This window comes from Pseudorca crassidens, chromosome 11, assembly GCF_039906515.1.
Source record: "Pseudorca crassidens isolate mPseCra1 chromosome 11, mPseCra1.hap1, whole genome shotgun sequence".
Lineage (NCBI taxonomy): Eukaryota > Metazoa > Chordata > Mammalia > Artiodactyla > Delphinidae > Pseudorca > Pseudorca crassidens.
The window spans coordinates 99,372,081-99,389,198 of record NC_090306.1 but is presented as its reverse complement, the minus strand read 5'-3'; the positions used below and the strand labels follow the sequence as shown (position 1 = coordinate 99,389,198).

Here is a 17,118-nt window from a genome sequence, read left to right as displayed (position 1 = left end):
AGAGAGAGAGAGAGGCTTCTCAGCCAATCAGAGAGCCCCATAGCCGTTCTCCCGCCCACCAGTAGTTTAGGGGCGGGACTTTAAGTTTTAGCCAATGAGAAAAAAGATTTGTCCCTCGGCCAGACTTACGGGTTGAAACGGGGTGAAGTTGGGAGGTGGTTTCTTTCTCAAGATGGCGGCAAGCGGCCTACGCCGCGCTGCTGCGGCCAACACCTTGGTGAAGCCCATTTTCAGTCGGGACATGAACGAGGCCAAGCGGAGGGTGCGCGAGCTCTACCGCGCCTGGTATCGGGAGGTGCCGAACACTGGTGAGAGGCAGCGGCGCACGCGGGGCCCCGGAGGCAGCCGCCCAAGGTCGCCGCCGTCCCGGCCTCCCATTTCTGCCGGGCCGAGCCGAGGTCACCAGCTTGGGCAGAGGTGATCCCGAGCGCTTCAGGGGAGGAGGGCCACACGAGCCTTGGTGGACCTGACCTGGCGGCGGCGGCGCCAGGGTCAGACCAGTCGTGCTCTGCGTCGGAACCGCGCTGCTAGGGCGCCCTTGCCCTTTTGTCCCCCGTAATTCTTCCCGAACCCCTGGGAGGGAGAGCAAGGACTGTCAGTGACACACTCACTTTATAGATGATGCAGCGGAAGCACCTAGAGACGAAGTGATCCGCGCAAGGCCCAGAGCCAGCCCCTGGTGGATCTGGAACCCAGAGTCAACTAGAGTTCGTGAATGTGTTTACAGACATCCATTAGGTTATATAAACAAAGGGGCGGTGGGATTTGAGCGATCATCTGGTTCCCACATCCCCCACAGAGAAAGAAGCAGAACCGGAGCAGGGAAGTGACTTTTCCAAGGTCATCCAATCAGACAGTGGTGTCTTTTCCAGCCCCTCCGGGTGAGGTGCCTCCCTCCCCAGTCTCCAAAGTCTTTTTACCTAGTGCCACAGGCCCCTAGTATTCCTTAGGAACTCCTTCCCCTGCCCCCCCAGAACCCCTGTCTTCGCTTGGATGTCAGAGAACCAATGTGTTCACCCGAAGGATTAAAATATAAGCTCCCCACGTTCAGAGACTTTTTTTCATCTTGGCATCCCCCTCAGCGCTGCCCCGTGTACCCGATGAAAGAAAACTTGGGGAAAATCCCATCTGAACTGTCAAGGGCAGTACAGATGTCAGGGACTGTCGATATTTGGTAATTTTGTTGATTTGATTTAGTGTGTTTTATCGTGTTTTTAAGTGAGCTGGAGCGCCATAGCACCCCTTAGGGTGCCACTTCCTTGCCTGTGTGTAGAATGTGGTGGTTACATGGACTTGCCTCCACTTTCCCCTTAGTAGCTGTGTGACCCTGAGCAAGTTGTTTCATCTCGCTATGCCTCAGTTTCCTCATCTGTAAAATGATAATATATAGTACCTTCTTCAGAGAGTTGCTCTGTTGAATAGGATAGTGTCTGACACTTAGACACTCATTAAGTGCTGGTTGCTACTGCTGTCTTGTTATTATTGTTACTGTTATGTGTAGGGCTTACACTCCGTGCAGAACCCAGTTCTTTAATGTACGGGAGCTGTGTCTGCTCCAGTGTCACTTGTCCTCAAGCTGACTTTTTGAGAGGTTGCCCATGACCATAACTTAGACCCACAGGATACAAGGGAGGGAGAAACCGGAGTGATCGGGGCGGTTCAGGGACTACAAATTTACATGCCTTCAGGGGACAGATGGGGAACAAGACCCAGATGGCAGAAAGAATAGTTGGCAAACGGTAAAAATCAGTGACTGAGTTGAGGATAGAACCCAGGTATCTAGCTCGTTCAAAATCAACACCCTCCAAGACTTTCCCTCAAATACTGTTTGAGAAGATAAGCCCACAGTCAGAAGGGTCCTGAGAAGAGGAGAAGGCAGGGGGTTATAGGAGCCTGTAGAGCAGGGGGAGGTTGGCGGGGGGTCAGTGGGGAGGATCAGTGATCTGTAGCTTGTCGTTTTCTCAGGCCTGTGTGTACACTGGTGTCATGACATCCATCATTGGGGATTCCAGCTGAGGATCCAAACTAAGGACTGGGAATAAGTAAAAGTATTGATAATAACTAACATTCATTGAAATGCATACATATGGCCCAGCACTATGCTAAATGCTTTACATTGCCTCATTTTAGGGTGGGTTCTAATCATTTCCCTGTCTTGCAGATGAGAAAACTGAGGCACATAAACTTGTCTCACTCACACCATTAGTAAGTGGAAGAGCCAGACTTCAGACCCTGATTGTCCAGCTGTTACACTTGGCTCAGCTTCTGCTGTAGTTTTCCCTGCATCTCACGGGACCCAGTTATGCTGCGCTTGTGGAACAGAGTGCCATTTGCCTGGGTGGTTGCCTCCACATGGGAGCACAGAACGAAACTGCCTTGGATTCCCTCCTTTGAAGAAATACTACATGCTGCTTGCTGGTTACAGCACAATAGGAGACCTTCTATAGAAACTATTCATTTGTTTAATTTCCATTTCATTGGGTACCTCTTGTACTACAGGGTCAGTACTGGGTGCCTAGAGAGATATGAAAGTGACTAAAACACAACCCTGCCTTCCAGGGTCTTATGGTCTAGTCAGGAAGATAGGCATATATAACCAGATCATTAAAACCCAAAATGTAACAGAGGTATGGGAAGTAAGTGCTGAAATTTTTAATAGTTAACATCAGTATCGATGCTTTACTGTTTATAAGATGTTGTCACTTGATTTTCACCACATTCCCGTAAAGGAGTTAGGTAAGAGGTTATTGTCTTCCCTACGTTGTAGATGAAGAAATAGACTGAGGAGGCTGTACCCCAGGCAAGGTCCTAGTTCATGATGGTGTGGAGACCTTACCCAGCTTGTTTGACCCCAGATCCCATGTTCTTTTTTCATCACACCATGCTGCCTTCCCATCTAAGGATCTCCCGGCACTTGGTATGAATGCTACCAAAATGAATTGGAGCAGACGGCTGAGAACCATCAGTGTCATCCTTCCTAACCTGTCAGAGCCTCCCTGACTCAGAAAAGCCTTAACAATAACTTGAGGAAAACACACAGACTATGGAAGTCACCTTCATCCAAAAGGGGCACTTCCATATCTTCTTTTTGTGCCTCTCAAATTTTTTCAAATCGAAATTAAAATATGCAGGATTCGAAGATTAAGCCAGGAGTCTGTGAGTTGAGAAAGAACAGTTGGAAATGATTTACTCCAGGGCTTCTCAGCAGTGACATTTGTGCTGGATAATTCTTGGTTGTGGAGACTGTCCTGTGCATTGTGGGATGTTTAGCAACATCCCTGGCCTCCACCCAGTGATGCCATTAGCATTCTCCCCCCTAGTTGTGATAATCAAAAACGCCTCCAGATGTTGCCAGATGTCCTGGTGGGCAAAAATCGTTACTGGTTTGACAACCACTGATTTAGACCAAAGAACAGTTGAGTGGGCTATAGCTTAGGCTGTTCCTGTTTGCCTTCCTGCAGCCTTTCTCACTGGTGGAGGGGGTGTGTTCAGGGGGTTGAGGTGGGAGAAGGATGACTAGGACAAAGCTATGAATTTGCCTCTTTAGAGACAAGGATTCTTAACCTGGGAAGATGGGCATTCAGGGATCCGTGAACTGACACTGTAGGCAAAACTTTGCATTTGTGCCTGTGAATGTTTTCCTGAGGAGAAGATTCATACACCCAGTGCGCTGGTGTGTGGTTCAGGAGATCTTGTGGAATGGGAGTAGGTGGACACCAGCTCCCCCAGTATGCACAGAGGCACCTCGCTTTTCTCTCCCAAGGTTGGGCAGGATTCTAATATGAAAACGCAGGAAAGGTAAGCACTGATAGCAGGGGAAGATTCCTCATACTCCTTTCCTTAAAAGAGCACAAAATTGTAAATTAAAAACCAATAAGCAACCTGGATTCTAGGCCCATGTTTGCCAGGGACCAGTAGTCTGAGTTAAGGCAAGTCCCCACAGTCCTCTAGTGGTAAGATTCTAAATTCCAGCATCCATATTAGTTTGCATTAATTTGTGTCTCTGTCTTCTTATGGTCCCTTTGTTTGCTCTTTTCTAAAATTCCACATGTGATACTGTGGTGTTTAACAGCTAACTCTCCGTCAGGAAATCTAGATTTATAGTGTTTACCATTTTCAATGATGTAAATACTCCCACCACGGTTGATTTTAAGCTATCAAAGTGAAGTCAGTGACGGCCGACTTGGGAAGAGATGTGTATAATTGGCTCACCATGGCAGCCTGCTCCAGCACACCACTGGATACTGAGTTCTTTCTCATGTGATCCTCTGTCTTCTCTGTTAACACTTACCTGCAAAGCTGGGATGCAGTTTCTCCTACTAGATTTCTGCTATTGCTTATTCTTTGGTTGAATCAGCCTGGTATGATCTCTTCCTCAGCAGAAGCTTTATTTTTCTATTGCCATCACTAAGTTATGAGTATAATTAAAGATTCAAACTTTGTTGTTGATTAATTCAGTCACTAGATAGCCCTCATGGTTTTCAGAGCTGGTTGTGATAGTTCCATAGACGAGAGTGGACATGTCACAGGAATGGCCACACCACAGGGTATCCTCACCAAATGAGCCCACTGCTCTGCTCAACCACAGTGCTCATTCTAGCCTGTGAGCCTTGGTTATGCTGTCCCCTGAGCCTCGTGTGCCCCTCTTCTGTCCTTATTCCACCTACCACACAAGGCCCTGTTCATGTCCTTGCCATCAGCAAATCCACTGAAGTCCAACTGCCAGAGGATGAGAATAAAAACACCTAATTTTCAAAGGACATCTATATGCCTTGTCAAACTCCCAGGTCACTGAGTCTGTGCCACTATTTTAGCACTTAATCAGGGATCGCTGAATATTGTGATTTTAATATTTGCACTCATGGATTTAAGGCCTAGAGATCAGGAGCTACATCTTAAACTCCTCTCTTTCTTCCAGGTAACCTAATATGGTAGTAATCGTTTGCTGGATTGATGCCTTTCCCTACCTGCACACTCAGCAGTCTCCCTCAACTCTTAAGTTTGCATGGTGCACAAACCTGCACCATATCACTGTACATTAATTTCAGCCATGTCATCTTCTGTCAGTTGCTCCATGTAATAATAATGCTAACATTTATTGAGAGCTTATTCCATGCCAGGCACCGTTCTCTCATAGAATCCTCACAACAGCTCTGTAGTTGTATGTGCTGTTGTCGTCCTTATTTCACTCACAAATAAATACACTCAGGCATAGAGAAGTGAACATACACAGAATCATATAGCTGATAAGTGACAGAGCTGGGATTTGAACCCAGGTTGTTCATACTCTTGAACTGTGCTATACTGCCTCTTCAAATGCAGTGGGCTTGTCTCCCCAAACAAATACGCTCTTTGAGAGCAAGTGCCATATCTCACGCTTCTTCACATCCTCAAGCACCTAGCTTAAGGTCAGGCTAGTATTTGGTGAATGGAATGAATGGGCAACCTATGTGTTCAATGACTAGCCGTTGACTCAGTTTTTTTAAAAACATGTTTTAACCATCTCTACTCTGAATCATGTTTTTTCTTTAGTGCATTTATTCAAGCTAGACATCTCTGTGAAACAGGGACGGGATAAAGTCCGAGAAATGTTTATGAAGAATGCCCACGTCACAGACCCCAGGGCGGTTGATCTTCTGGTCATTAAGGTAACTAACTCTCCCTGACTGATTTTAAAGAGCAGCCAATTTGTCCAGAGCTTCTCAGTCTTCTCAGATGAACATTTTATCTCCAAGTTTAAAAGCAACTACTAGGTCAGCAACTGTTACATAGTGTTTCAAAGGAATAGTTCAACTTGGAGGTTCTCACCTGGTTAAATAGATTATAAGATTATTCAAGAGAAAATCCACTGGGGCTTACATTTTAAAACTAAAAACAGACAGAGGAAAGTTTGAACTCTTCTTGAACCTCATCCCTGGAAGTTACTGCTTCACCTGGTTGCCAGTTTTCAGCTGGAAGAGCAGGCCATGGAGTCAGATCCTGGGCCTGATTCTGTCTCTCTGGTCCGTCTCATTGGCATCAGTGGCAACTTCAGCATATGGGCCAGTAAATAACACGGAAAGAATGTTAAGCAGGAATGTAAATTAAGCCAGTCAGGTTAGGCAGTCGGGGCAGAGGCCTGGTGACCTAAAGTCTCCTCTTGGAACCAGTCAGCCAGAGAGTTAAGGAGTATTTGAAAGGTCTCAGAATTACTTAGTCCAACCACCTCATTTTCCAGATGCAGAAAGTATGGTCTAGATGCAGTATGTTACTTGCCCAAGGTCACTCAGCAAGTCAGTGCCAGAGCAGAGAATCGAGTCCTGGCCTTCAGTGTTGTATTCCTTCCACTCAACCACTCTGACTGAAGACCTCTCCCCTCACTTGTGCAGGGAAAGATGGAACTGGAAGAAACAATTAAAGTGTGGAAGCAGCGGACACACGTTATGCGGTTTTTCCATGAAACAGAAGCACCAAGGCCAAAGGATTTCCTGTCCAAGTTCTATGTTGGGCACGACCCGTGAAATCACTCAATGGAAAAGTGCATGTTGATATTTAAATATTTTAGAGCACAAATAAACTCAATATATGATGGTCATTTCATGATAGAATTCCATTGGTGAACCAATGAGAAGCTCTACTTCTGCAGTCTCACTTTTCGTCTGAACAAGTTGAACACACCACCTGTTCTTTCCCGTCTCCTGAAGTGTGGTGTTTCCAGTAAATTAGATTCTCTTTTCTCAGAGCCTTGCATGTTGATAAACAGGAATGGTGAGGCCATCTGCTCAGAAACTGCCGTTCTGGGTGTGATGCTGGATGGCTTTGTTAACTTAGCTGTGTTTCTACAGCCCCCAGGATTGGATATTTTGGTGTAATGGCACAGATTATCCAAAATTAGCCAGCTCTTGCTACTGGAGGAGGATCCGAGCAGCACGAAGAGGCCCAGAAGTAGAGCTGACAAGCTGGGCTGTTTTTCCCTGGGTTCTGAAGAAAATGGCTGCTCAGAGGCCTAACCCCCTGTCCGCAACAAGCATTGGTCCTAAAGATGAAATTAACTTGTCAATCAATCAGGCATCCTGCTAGGGGACACAGCTGTTCAGTGCACGCACAGAAGTATTCCCTTTGCAAATGGAGTGTGGCTCTAGCGATGAGAATAAATCTTGACCCAGGTTAAAGACCTGATCTGTTTGCTTTGGATGGTAGTCTTCTCTGTTCCTTCCCTGGACAGTCTAAATGCTGGAGAAAGGGGTTCAGTATCTATAGGTACAGTCACCCTTATGACTCCTAAATTTTTCAGCACCAGCAACCCCTTTATTATTATTTTTGTTGTTTTTTTTAACATCTTTATTGGAGTATAATTGCTTTACAATGGTGTGTTAGTTTCTGCTATATAACAAAGTGAATCAGCTATACATATACATATATCCCCATATCTCCTCCCTCTTGCGTCTCCCTCCCACCCTCCCTATCCCACCCCTCTAGGTGGTCACAAAGCACCGAGCTGATCCCCCTGTGCTATGCGGCCGCTTCCCGCTAGCTGTTTTACGTTTGGTAGTGTATATATGTCCATGCCACTCTCTCACTTTGTCCCAGTTACCCTTCCCCCTCCCTGTATTCTCAAGTCTATTCTCTAGTAGGTCTGTGTCTTTATTCCCGTCTTGCCCCTAGGTTCTTCATGACCATTTTTTTTTTTTAGAGTCCATGTATATGTGTTAGCATACGGTATTTGGTTTCCTCTTGCCCTTTATTATTTTTTCATCTAAGGAATCCAAGTTTTGAAAGAATTCTAAAAAGTGGTATTTCTCAAGGAGTTTTAAACAATCAAAGCTTCTTCTGATTGCATGGGATAACTAGCCAGTGTTACTCAGCACAAAAGCTGAGCCTTTAGTTAGCCTGTGCAGCCATTGGGCTTTCGTAAATAACGAAGATAGATTGGTCCCAGGTCCCCATGATTACCTTGTGGATCCATAGGGGCCTGGAGGCCCTGGGTTGTAAATCAAAGACCTATTTGTTCAGCTGATACAGATAGGACAGCAGGGTGAAGAAACTGCAACTAGAGCCTACTTGTATTACGAAACTTCAGCCATCACTCAGTCATACAGAGCTGATGTTTATTATGTTTATTCACAATTTGATTATGCTCAGTGGATAGCACATCTCCAGGAACCTCCCGGAGCCTGGGGATCTGAGCTATGGTCACAGACCATGCAGGAGGCTTCACTGGGGTTGGGAGGCTGAGGGCTTTCCCTGGGCCCATCTGCTGATAGGGAAGGAGGAGAGGCTGCGAGCATCACCATTTCTTAAGTTAGGGCTTTCTCCTTTCTATACTTCTCCACGCCCTGCAAGAAAGTAAAGCAGCAGTCAATTGGGTGACAGAGCCGTCCTCTTACCATATACTGAAAGAATTCCATACAGTGGTTCTACCAAACATGGGAGGAGATAGGCAGTTTTGAGTACATTCAATTATTCATTCATATATATACTGAACATTCACCAGAGACTGGGCACTGGGGGCCTAAAGGTATAAAAAGACATGTTCCAGGGCTTCCCTGGTGGCGCAGTGGTTGAGGGTCTGCCTGCTAATGCAGGGGACACGGGTTCGTGTCCCGGTTCGGGAAGATCCCACATGCCGCGGAGCCGGTAGGCCCGTGAGCCATGGCCGCTGGGCCTGCGCGTCCGGAGCCTGTGCTCCGCAATGGGAGAGGCCACAACAGTGAGAGGCCTGCGTACCACACACACAAAAAAAGACATGTTCCCTGCAGCAAGAATATGGTCAAGTAGAGTTTAGGGTATATCTTAAGCATATAATACTGACTGTCACAAGAGGTACTGGTCAGTTAGGGGACGGAGCAGTCACTTTCAAATGGAGGAAAGACTTCATCAAAGATAATGAAGAATTGGTAGAAATGAGAGCAGTGGGAAATAATCTTTCAATTGGGAGGAATAATGGGCCACTGGGAGTGGGCAAGAGAGTGAGTAACTCAAGAGATAGTGAATATTGGGGATAGGTATGTGGTTGGGAATATGGAAGGTAAGGCTGGAAGAACAGGTGTGACCAGATCATCGCAAGCCTTAAATGCCAGACTAAAGAGTCAGGAGGGTCCTTGTTTATAACGGTAATGCAGCCATTAGGGCTGCATTAGGGCACAGGAAGTCAGCACAAGACAGCTGGATGGAACTGGCACAGGGGAAGGGTTTGTGAGCAGTGTATGAACCAGGCGGCAGTGCCCGTGTACAGGCTGTGCTGGTGCAGAGCTTGGTAACCAGAGCTCACTGATGAGGGCCTGCAGTTTCTAAATTTCAATGTGGAGCTGGTGAAATGAAGTTGTTTGTGGTGGGTGTGTAAGGCATATTAAATTGTCAAGAATATTTGTGGGTTGAGAAAATTGAGTGTACATAAAAGGGCAAATAGAAAAGGCTGGCTGGGATCCAACCTGGTTGGAAGAGACGCCAGTGAATCGGTAAGTCAATAAGATAGTTTCTTTCATCCAGCATAGGGAAAAGGTGACATAAAAACATTAGTCACCAAGAGTCAATGCATTAAAAGTCTGTGCTTCTGCTTCGAATGTTCAGATTCTGCTACCAGGCCAAACTGCATCACAGTTGCATCAAAAGCAAGTCTTACCTATTAGTCGTCATCATCATCATCCTCTGGAACAAAAATATCATGCTCCTCAAGTAGAGCAGCAAAGTTCTTGCTAATTAGCGTCCCGACATAGAGAAAGGGGATCACAATGGAGAACACACGGAGAAGGCCGAAGGACATCTGCAGAGGGTCAAAGTGGTGGCTGTGAGCGCCAGAGCCCACTCCAGTAGGACCACAGAAGGCCTGGCCCTCTCAGGAGCATTCCCTCCTGTGGACCTGAGATCCATGATAAGCAACTTGATTTTAAAGTCCTTGGAAAAGTTCAGAGCAAGAAAAAAAATCACAAGAAGAGATAAAGTGATTTTATGGCCATCAAACTGTGCACTTGTAAGAAAAGTACAAGGCATTCGTGGACATCTAAAAGTTAGGGCACAACCTGTTAATTACTTGCAGATACTCATAAACAGGTGAGAAAGTACTACAAGCTGGACTAGGGAATAGAGTTCAGCTCTCCTTGAATAAACTACTAAATACATGAAAACAGATTACAAAAAAATGAACATGTACAGTAAAGGGATATTCTATACAGTTCTTTAACTGGTTCCCTGATGCCTGAGAAATTTGATTTCACTACATTAAATTTTAGAAATATGTTTTGAAAATCGAGCATGTCTTTATATTAAAAGACTAACTATTTAAATGCACTGGCGGAGTTTCAGTAAAATTTTAACATTTCCTCTCATATCTTCCTACGGAGTTTCAAAAAAAAGTTGTTTTTCGCTTCAGTTGTGCCTCTTTAAAGGCAGCTCTTCCCCAACATGACTGTGCTTCCTGCTGTGAAACAGCCCTGAACTCACCTTGTGTGAGCTTGCAGTCGGCCAGACTAGCTTTAAAAGAATGTTTTGTAAGTCTCACACAGCGCTGGAGTCAAAAAGCAAACTTACTTGGCATAAGGGACTGTTCCTATTTTACTGAGAAAACTCCAAGGGTACTGAGGGCATATAATAACACAGTGGCGGGAAAAAATAGGATCTGGTGGGAGTTGTACCAGCAGGAAATCTGAGTTCCGGAACCTAAGTCAGCTGCTAGCTTTGGACACTGGCTTCACTAGTCTGGCCCCAGATTCTTCATTTGTAAAAACACTGATGGTAATAATTCTCTGCACACCCAATCACATGAAATTAAATACTAGGTCAAAACTCGCAAAAAGATAAGGTCTGTCCCACTTACCCTTTATTTACAAAATCATTCCACAATTCGTTTTTCATCCCATCAACTCTATGGTGGAGAGGTTACATGACTTGTCTATACTGGATGCATAAAGCGGAGTCTTGTGGCTCCGGAGAGCCAGGGCACCACACTCCTCACGATGAGCTAGTGCTAAGTGCCGTCTTTCTCCGTTCTTGCCCCCCATCTGTCTCCACGCACCCCGCTCAACTGCCAGATCTAACCCGACCATTTCTTCTCATTTGTCAAAATTAGCAGCGCATCAGCGCAAAACTTTGTCCTTGATCCGTCTTCCGGTCTAAGGCGGTCGTTCGACTGGCCTTTGCTCCTATCAATCAGCGTGAGCCCGCACACACTCCCCACAATGACTGTCCTCGGCCCCTTCGCCCCGCCTCCAGGCAGACACTCACTTTCACCGGTTTGGGCAAAATGGCGCCGCTGCGAGTAACGATGACTGACCTCGATGGTACCAGACTCCGAATTAAGCCGCCCCGTCCGGCGGAGACATCGCCACCTTTCCCCAGGCTCAGCCCGCTCCGGAAAGCCCCAGATGCGACGGGTGCCAACGCCAGCCAGCGACTCGCTCCGGACGCCATCTCCCAGCTCCCCCCCCCTCGTCCGGGAACCTGCACCCCACCACCCGGCCCCCGTGCCGCTCTCAGGAGGAACGCCGCCCGAAGCCTCGCGAGGCTTTAGGGATCAGACGAGAGGTGCAGCTCACAGACTTGCGCAATGCGCCTAGTTCCTGTAGCGGCCCCACATGGTGACGTCAGGAGGATGACGCCAAGGGCCCGTTACAGCCCTCATTCCGGGCCTGGTGGGCAGGGCCCCCTGACTGGCGTTGTCCTTGTGAAGCCTTCAGATTTCTGTCATTGTTGCCGCACCCAGGACCGCCAGGGCGTGGCAGAGCAGGGGGTTGTTGAAATGAGAAACCACTTTAATTGAACTTCAAACTATTGTATTTTTTAAAACAATTTAAAAATACAAATTTGTTACTTGTGCTACTTGATTTTGGAATTTTATTTCATGCCAAGGTATATGTTATGTATAGCTAAATGGAAACTATATCTGAAAAGAGGAAAAATGGAGGCTTTCACACAAACTGTCCAGGTGATTGCTAAAGTAAACTTGAGCCAAAATAAGTAATAAAAAAACCATAATGTTTTAATCGTATAAAAAGCACTGTAACAATAAGCAAGATAACAAAAAGCCCGTAGTGTCTGTGTATAAAACAAGACGCATCGGGGCTGTGGGGCTCCCATACAGGGCTGGGGAGGTGGCCCCTATTCTTGGGAAACAGGCCTGGCTTCCTAGGAACTGGTCCAGGACCCTGGACGGCATGTCAGCCTCCTGGACTTAAGAGGCTCTGAGCCGAAGCCTCTAGCTCAGGCTGTCCAAGGCCCCAATAAGGGAGAGAGGCTAAGAAGGGGGAGATTGTGTATATCGGAGGAGGGGGATGACTGGACCAGGCTCTGCATCTTCCATCCAGCCACTGCCACCACACCCCTAGGCTATCAGGCTGATCTGGCCTCTGGCTCTGTCCAACCAGCCACTTTTCCTCTCAGAACAATCGATAAAGCAAATGCTTGGCACCATGCTGGTGAGAGTAGGAACAAGAGGATCTTGGCAGGCACACACTGGGTGCCAAGCAAGACTATGCCCGAGTTCCTAGGGGGTTTCAGGATGAGGAGCATCTCTCTGGGGGTCCAGCCAAGAGAGAAGAGTTTATCACAGCGTGCCAGGAAGCCTGTGCCCAAGCTCCTAGAGGCCCAGGACTGAACACCAAAGTAAGAAACTGGCTTTCCCAGGGATCCTCACTGCCTCCCCACTTCAGCTTCCCACTTGGCAGCTGAGGACACAGTACAGGAAGGATTTCTGCTGACATATAAAAGCTACTGGCCCTCCTGGGGCAATGACCAAGCACCATCTGTTGACAGGGCAGCCAGGGAAAGAAGATGGGGCCCTAACACTTCCGGAGCAGGATAAATCCCTCTTGACTGGCCAAGTGCCCTCTCCCTCCAAAGAGTCCTGTCCAAATTGCAGAGTGGGGGTCCCATGCCCAATCTTCTCATCACTCAGGATGAGCCGGGCTCCAGAAAGCCCCATAACACAGTAAATCCACTTTTTCTGACAATATCAGTCCCTCAAGCCAACACTGCAGCCAACTTCTGGTATTTATACAAGATTCCCCATGTTGGAAATTGTGTCTGTAGAATCGTGTGTAGGTGAAAGGCAGAGTGGCCTGTGGTCATGTAATATTCCCCACTTCCTCCATTTCATTAACATCCCCTAAGACAGGGGCAGTCAGGAGACCTAGGTCTGTGGCTGCTGAGCAAGCCACCTCTCCTCTCTGGCCCTCAGGAAATAAAGGGGTTGAAAGTTAATGATTCCTCAGTCCCCTCTAGGCGTGAGGGTGGATTTGGAACCTGGAGCAAGCCTAAAAAATAGGAAGGGGAGAACTCACATCCAACAGCAACTTCAGAAACCAGTAAACATTAAACTCTTGAAAAAGCACTGGCCCTGGTGTCCTGACCAGCAGGACAAGGGCTGAACCCGAAGGGCCCAGGCTCAGGGCCTATCCCGTTCCTCACATTCTGGCTGGCTCCCCTGGGCACTCTGCAGCCACACCCGCCTCAGCTCCATAATCTCCTGGCCATACCAGTCATGTAGAGTAGAGAAGCAGGAAGTCTCAGGGGACACGGGGCTCTGCCCCCTGCCTAGGAGGAGGCTGGCAGGGCCCTGCAACTCCCACTCGGCCAAGCCCCGCCCTGCTGGCCTGCTGCCCCCTTCTTCCACCAAGGCCATAGGGCTGCAATCTCTGGAGAGGGAGTAACCATTCTCCAGGCCAGGAGACCAGTAGTCAGAAGCCTGGGGCTTACAGCGGCTGGGAATGGCCTTCCAGGATGAGTGGCGATGCAGGTCCAGGCTGTGGCGGGCATCACGCAACTGGCTCTCCAGCTCACGCACCACCAGGCGCATGTAGCCAAAGCTTGCCCTGGACAGTGCCTTCACCCAGGCCTCCTGGGCAGCTGGCCCATCTGCCGCGAGCAGGTGTGGGCGCACTCCAGGGGCGTCGAAGCGGATGGCAAAGGCAAACTCTTCAGGCACGGGAGCCTCGGCCAACTCCACTGTGCAGCCCTCCAGCACCACTAGGCTCAGTGGGGCCCGGCCCTCTCGACTCTCAAAGGAGAACAGCAGGTTGCCTTTAAGGACAAACCAGCACCTTCGGCCAGTGCCACTGGGGGTGGGTGGAGTCCCTGCGCCCCCCCAAGTGCGCAGGAAGCCTGCGTGGTCTGCTGGGGAGTCGCTCAGGGCGTAGTGGGCCACACTCCTCTCGTTCAGCTTCATGGCTCGCGTAAGAACTGTGAGGTGAGAGAGGCAGACACAGATCAGAGGGAGGCAGCCCTTGTGCCCCTGTGGGAAAAAGAGCACTGGCTCTGGAGAGACCTGGGCCCCAGGCCTGTGGGCTCTTCTCACTTGCTGTGCCCTGAGGCTCTCAGTGTCTTCATCTGTGAAATGGGCTAGTCTCCCCTGCCTTTTCTCTCAAAGGGCTATTGTGAGGATCATGCAAAAAAACTGGACATCAGAGGACTCAGAGAAAAGGATAATGTGATTGTATCAGACCAGGAGGTATGGCAGGGCTTTGACAGAGCTGTTTAAAACCCAAAGGAAAAGGCATCAGCTGAGCTGAAATGGACCCCAAACTCATAAAAACCATTGTGCTTAAACCATCCCCTAATCTGAGGGCCCCTTAGCTCCAACCCTGAAGCCAAACATCCAGGGTTTCTGTGAGCCCTGTGGACCCCTGCTGGCCTCTCATTTGTTAATGGCACAGCTGTCCTTTAGTAGCCTTCGGGGCCAGATAGGGCTGGGGTGGGGCAGGCCTGCCTCATTCCTCCATCATTGTGGGTTCAGACAGGGACCAGCTCAGTAAATAAGAGCGAAGTACAAACACAGGGCACGGCTGAGTAGGATCAACCTCAACCACTGAACGTTGGTGCCCCACAGGTCACAAGTGGCATCTCATCCAACTGTCCTCCTGACTCACAGAAAACTGAGGTCAGGACAGTGAAGGTGAACTGCCCATGGTCACACGGCCAGTGAGAAGCGAAGCTTGGTCTCCTGATTCACTCCCACCCTTTGGGAGCAAGTCTTGGCAATGACCCACTTACCAGCAGAGCTCACTGGGCAAAGGCAGGGGCCTCTCTTGTCTGGCCACACGGCTCAGCCCTTTGACCACGTGGTTTCTGGGACACCTGCAAAAGAATTCTCAAAGCCAGTCAACCCATCCTAAAGGATGAAAACTCCTACTCAGGCTTTGGGGCCAAATGAAACCACCACCTCCTCCAGGAAGCCTTCCCTGAACCCTGATAATCGCCCCCCCAACCACCACGGGACCACCCAGGCCCTGAACTTACGGGCAATTTAAGGAGATGAGTCCCATTGTCCTGACCATCACTGTTCAGACCTCACTGCCCTGCCCTCTAATGCTAGGTCAGAGTTAAATGCCCTCATGGCTTCTTGCTTTTCCCTTCTAGCACTTGTCACAGTTTATTTGTGGTCTTCAAGTAAGCTAATCTGAGAGGCCTGTCCTGATCACTATGTCTAAGGTGGTACTGATCACGAAGGTGCTCTGATCTAAGGTGACCCAACCAGCAACCCCCTCACTTCTGTTTTCATCCCGCAATGATTTCCTTTGTGTTTACACCGCTGTCCCCAGCCCCAGAATGTCTCCCAGTGTAACCCCCAATATCCAGCCCTTTGCAGGGCTTGGGAAGGCCCTCCGAAACTATTTGTTAAAATAACTGTGACTACAACAGTGGACAAAACAAAGTCCCTCCCTCCTGGAGCCTACATTTCAGCGGGGAGACACGCTGTAAAAAAAAGACAAAAATAAATAATAATTAGTGAATTTTTAAATTAATTAAATAATAAATAACGTAAGGACCGGTCTTGACAAAGGGCTATGGAGAGAAGCAAGCAGGGTCCTGAGAGGGGAAGGGCCATTCTCCGATGGTGGTCGAGGAGAAGCGGGGGTGGGGTGGGGGGAGAACACAGATGTTTCCTCGAGGAGTGGCCTCAGCTCCGGGGCGCGGAGAGGGGATCCGGAGCCCACCGAACTGTCTCCGCACCCCCTCACAGGGACAGGCGTCTTCCACCCACCTCCCCACTCCAGGGATGCGAGGCCCGGACTTCAACCCCGGCGGGAAGCCGGTGCACCGCGTTTTTCTGAATTCTTTTGTTAGAGGAGCGGCGGGCTGGGGCGTGGGACTCCCTGGCCGGTGGCCACCGCTGGGAGCCCCTAACCCGCTGTCGCCCTGAAACAGGGTCGCCTCACCGGAACTCCCCGGCGAGCGCCGCAAACGCCGGGTGCGGCGGCCGCCTCGGTTTCCCTATCGCGCACGGAGCTGTCCCGCCACGTCCCCGCGGGCCACGCCCTCCCGGAGGCCGCCGCCTCCCGAGCCCGCCGGGCCCGCTCTCACCTCCGCGCCCCCGAAGCCCAGGAGGACGAACCGCGGGGTGGGTTGCGGCCGCGGCCAGGGGCGATTCCGGCTCGGGACCCCACGCCTCCGCCCGGGCCGCTAACTTGGCCACGGGAGCCGAAAGACCCCGCTTGGGCGGCTCGAGTTACCGCCCCCGCCCCTCCCCGCCCACGACTCACTAGGCCTCGCGATCCGCGAAGCCGTCCCGCGATCCATGCCCGAGGGAAACTGAGGCCCGACAGGCCGTGACCCGCCTGAGCCACAGTGCTGGTCAGTGGCGGGAGGCCTCGAACGCAGAGTCCCACCTCTGGCCGTCCGGGGGCCTTGGACCCAGTCCACCTTCCAGAGAACTCAGAGACCTTCCCTTTCCCCCTCCAGTCCCCCTCTCCCCGCCCGGCCCACTTCTCCCGCAGAGCCAAGCCTGGGACAGCCTCGGCCCAGACGCCTCCTCTGGGCGGGCTCCTATCCAGCCCGCGAGGCCCGGCCCAGCTTCCCAGCCACCCAACCCGGCACCTGGCGTCGCCCGGACCTCTGCTTCTGGGGATTATCCATTTCTGCTTCCGCCACTCCCGCCGGCCTGAAACGCAACTTCAGCGCCCAGACTCTGCCTGGAGTCAGTCGACAGCTAGGCCTGCAGTGAAGGTTGCAGGAGTGCACAACCAAACGCAGGAGGCTAGGGTTTCCCAGCAGCCCTGGAAGCCGGTGAGCTCAGAACACCTGCCTATGAATTTGCTGGTCCCCACGTCAGTTCTGCCCTTGCAGTTCCTGCAGCCTAGAATGCGCTTCCTTCTCAAGCCTGCCCCTCGGCTCTAACTCCTCAGGGCTCCTTCACATCATTTAGGTCTC

At 49.8% G+C, this 17,118-nt stretch overlaps 3 protein-coding genes across 10 annotated transcripts; 1 reads left to right on the top strand and 2 right to left on the bottom strand.

Annotated features, from left to right (window-relative positions):
- The first annotated feature begins 133 nt into the window (after window positions 1-133).
- Window positions 134-6,574, top strand: NDUFA6 (NADH:ubiquinone oxidoreductase subunit A6). Its single transcript, XM_067698285.1, has 3 exons — window positions 134-308; window positions 5,533-5,648; window positions 6,369-6,574. Exons 1-3 carry the CDS (start codon window positions 173-175, stop codon window positions 6,498-6,500), a joined length of 384 nt encoding a protein of 127 aa, XP_067554386.1. The 5' UTR covers window positions 134-172; the 3' UTR covers window positions 6,501-6,574.
- A 1,499-nt stretch (window positions 6,575-8,073) lies between these two features.
- SMDT1 (single-pass membrane protein with aspartate rich tail 1) lies at window positions 8,074-11,470 on the bottom strand. Its single transcript, XM_067698284.1, has 3 exons — window positions 11,200-11,470; window positions 9,602-9,742; window positions 8,074-8,315 (listed from the first exon to the last, which is right to left on the bottom strand). The coding sequence occupies exons 1-2, from the start codon at window positions 11,383-11,385 to the stop codon at window positions 9,605-9,607; spliced, it is 324 nt and encodes a 107-aa protein (XP_067554385.1). The 5' UTR covers window positions 11,386-11,470; the 3' UTR covers window positions 8,074-8,315; window positions 9,602-9,604.
- A 325-nt stretch (window positions 11,471-11,795) lies between these two features.
- PHETA2 (PH domain containing endocytic trafficking adaptor 2) lies at window positions 11,796-16,896 on the bottom strand. Of its 8 annotated transcripts, none has more exons than XM_067698281.1 (3): window positions 16,802-16,896; window positions 14,962-15,045; window positions 11,796-14,151 (listed from the first exon to the last, which is right to left on the bottom strand). In XM_067698281.1, exon 3 carries the CDS (start codon window positions 14,135-14,137, stop codon window positions 13,358-13,360), a length of 780 nt encoding a protein of 259 aa, XP_067554382.1. In that variant the 5' UTR covers window positions 14,138-14,151; window positions 14,962-15,045; window positions 16,802-16,896; the 3' UTR covers window positions 11,796-13,357. The 8 variants fall into 8 exon arrangements, with proteins under 8 accessions (XP_067554382.1, XP_067554378.1, XP_067554376.1 ...); XM_067698277.1 differs by lacking the exon at window positions 16,802-16,896 and adding an exon at window positions 16,445-16,663 and having other exon boundaries at window positions 14,962-15,058; XM_067698275.1 differs by lacking the exon at window positions 16,802-16,896 and adding an exon at window positions 16,452-16,663.
- Between the last annotated feature and the right edge of the window lie 222 nt (window positions 16,897-17,118).

Coding starts and splice junctions, on each gene's coding strand:
- NDUFA6 (XM_067698285.1), top strand. CDS start 173: ATGGCGGCAAGCGGCCTACGCCGCGCTGCTGCGGCCAACACCTTGGTG. Junction 309..5,532: donor TCGGGAGGTGCCGAACACTG/GTGAGAGGCAGC, acceptor TTTTTTCTTTAG/TGCATTTATTCAAGCTAGAC. Junction 5,649..6,368: donor TTGATCTTCTGGTCATTAAG/GTAACTAACTCT, acceptor TCACTTGTGCAG/GGAAAGATGGAACTGGAAGA.
- SMDT1 (XM_067698284.1), bottom strand. CDS start 11,385: ATGGCGTCCGGAGCGAGTCGCTGGCTGGCGTTGGCACCCGTCGCATCT. Junction 9,743..11,199: donor TTTTGCCCAAACCGGTGAAA/GTGAGTGTCTGC, acceptor GACCCTCTGCAG/ATGTCCTTCGGCCTTCTCCG.
- PHETA2 (XM_067698281.1), bottom strand. CDS start 14,137: ATGAAGCTGAACGAGAGGAGTGTGGCCCACTACGCCCTGAGCGACTCC.